Source organism: Phanerochaete carnosa, assembly GCF_000300595.1.
Source record: "Phanerochaete carnosa HHB-10118-sp unplaced genomic scaffold PHACAscaffold_819, whole genome shotgun sequence".
Taxonomy (NCBI): domain Eukaryota; kingdom Fungi; phylum Basidiomycota; class Agaricomycetes; order Polyporales; family Phanerochaetaceae; genus Phanerochaete; species Phanerochaete carnosa.
Genome location: NW_006768446.1, coordinates 160 through 2,450, shown reverse-complemented (window position 1 = coordinate 2,450; position 2,291 = coordinate 160). Strand labels below are relative to the sequence as shown.

General features: G+C 50.5%; 2 protein-coding genes across 2 annotated transcripts; both read left to right on the top strand.

The window, feature by feature from the left end:
- Positions 1-283: 283 nt before the first annotated feature.
- Positions 284-781, top strand: PHACADRAFT_203085 (uncharacterized protein; the record flags this gene model as incomplete). Its single annotated transcript, XM_007403165.1, has 1 exon — positions 284-781. One exon carries the CDS (start codon positions 284-286, stop codon positions 779-781), a length of 498 nt encoding a protein of 165 aa, XP_007403227.1.
- A 403-nt stretch (positions 782-1,184) lies between these two features.
- PHACADRAFT_203084 (uncharacterized protein) lies at positions 1,185-1,752 on the top strand (the record flags this gene model as incomplete). Its single annotated transcript, XM_007403164.1, has 2 exons — positions 1,185-1,248; positions 1,322-1,752. 2 exons carry the CDS (start codon positions 1,185-1,187, stop codon positions 1,750-1,752), a joined length of 495 nt encoding a protein of 164 aa, XP_007403226.1.
- Positions 1,753-2,291: the final 539 nt, after the last annotated feature.

Here is a 2,291-nt window from a genome sequence, read left to right as displayed (position 1 = left end):
AAAAAAGTTTTATTGTTTGGCTCCTATTTCCAGGTTTTACCTATCGTATGTTTTTATCAGAAAGTGTTCGGTCTTTTTAGCTTCTATTCTCATAACGATTTTCGTGCCTCTTTCAGCTGAAAATATCAACTAATTAGCCCCGTGTGGTGAACGCCTGTGCGGCGACATTGGAGCACCTCAAGTGTACCCTGAAGTTCGTGGACTACGTAAGTATGTATCCTCGTATTATTGCCATATTGTTGTCATACTAACAACAACTCGCTATGCAGAGGACAAACAGTACATGCTCCCAAATGTCAAGCTGGCGAACTTGTCTGTCCTGTGTCGGCTCACGGTTGTCGTTGAGCTTGCTGATCACCAAGACGATACCGAAGAGCTAAGTTTCTTGAAAGACGAGCCCTGGAGTACCCTTGCTACCTTCTTCGTGGCGCTGCGCAAGCGTCCCGACAGTGTCCCCCCACTCGAGTACATCGAGCTTCAGCTCGAACTGTCTCGATCCATTAGAAACAACGACGGAGACCAGATAATGGCCGAGGTGCGGCGCGTATTCTCACACCACCAGCGATTTGTATATCGAGCGGACACGGAGCTTAGTCGTCTCATAGATGATGGTCTCGTCGAGTCTGTCAAAGTCCAGTGGAGGGGAGGCATACAGTGGAAAAGAACGTGGACTCTCCAGCATCACAGCTGCTTGAACGTGCCCATTGTGCGCGCATTCCCTCAGCTGGACAAGAAAGACTGCCTTCGTCTTCTTCATGAAGTTTGCGAGTGCGATGGATGATATAGATAGTCCTTTCGACAACCTGTGAAGTAATGTGCTCATGAATTTCCTGTGCTTGAGATAATTTTATATTATATTATTGCGTTGTCTGCTTCATGCTGCGCAAGGACGACAGCGTCGGGCAACCAGGCAAGAACGCCCCAGCCGTGGTATCGTGCAATCACCCCCAAGCTAACAACCTCGAGGGCGGACATCTTATTTTGGAAAGGTACGACAATTGTCCCGCCAGCATGACCCCGCAATTGCAACTACTTTGCCTGAGATTTTTCAGACCAGGACTACCTTGATGCATATATCCATATCGTCTCCTAAGACACTTGCCAATCGACTTGCCCTTCGACGTCTACAACCACATCAGTGCACTCTCTTCGCCGCCCCCGCGGTGTGCAAGGTACGGGCAGACATGACCCTCCGCGCAGGCTTCTACACGGTCTCGCTCGCGGTCAAGCTCCTCCGGCGGGAGCTCGGTTGCGAACTTCTTCCTCCAGGACTTTGTGCACGAGCCCATCTTCCCAGAACTCATGCTTTAGAGATGCGTAGAGAGCCCGACACTGCACTGGAGTCACGACAAGGAGAAGAGCGAGATCGACTCCGAACATGCGCTACCGTGTTACCTACCCCTCTTCCCTGCATTCCTCGCTCTCGAGCTTCGCGGCGTAATATACAAGCGCCCTGAAAAGCGCATCCGCCAACGCTTCGACCTACAGTCACTTACAATCTGTGACTACACCTATGACTCGCGCGTGCAGCTTCACCAGCGTGCAACCATTGATCTGCTCTGCCTCTTCCTGTTGTTCAAGGAGCCCAAGTTTCAACATATATGCCCACGAACCCGTCAAGAGGATGACGTCGAGTGGGGTGGCCTGACATCAGGAAACAGCGTCTTGCTACGTAGCAGGGGCATCTACTACTACCAGCCACCGCGTCTGCGCTCACTGCTTAGTGCATGCGCTCGGCTCAGGAGAGCCTGATAGCACTTAGCAGCTGCTCATATGCACCACCTAACTCTGGCTAATTTCTTGCGTCGTAGACTAGATTTGTATATAAAAGATATGCTTACAACATTAGTAAATGAAACTAGATAGTACACAAAATTTTGATTATGACACTTGAAGCTTGAAGCTTGAAGTACTGTCCGAAGGTGGTATACTCTTCACTTGCTCAAGTACGGGAATGTCTGCCCTAAATTAACGAATGATGGCACGGCCGATGGTAACAAGCACCCGAACATCCCTCCTTGTTCCACGTCATCACCGCGCTGCGTCAGCCTACGTCGGCGGTGTCAGTCAACGGGCAATGCGTCGACGCCATACACGTCCTTGCATAAGTTATGTTCTTGCGACATTAACCATACCCTTCTCATTGGCAGCAAGGTCGCATCGTCAGCGCGGAGCAGGCGCACAAGCCCCAGAGTAGCGAAACAACGTTTTGCACACAACCAAGAAACCCATGAATGATACAACAAGCATTACAGGCCACAAGAACTAGGGGTGCGATGACCGCGTTGTTG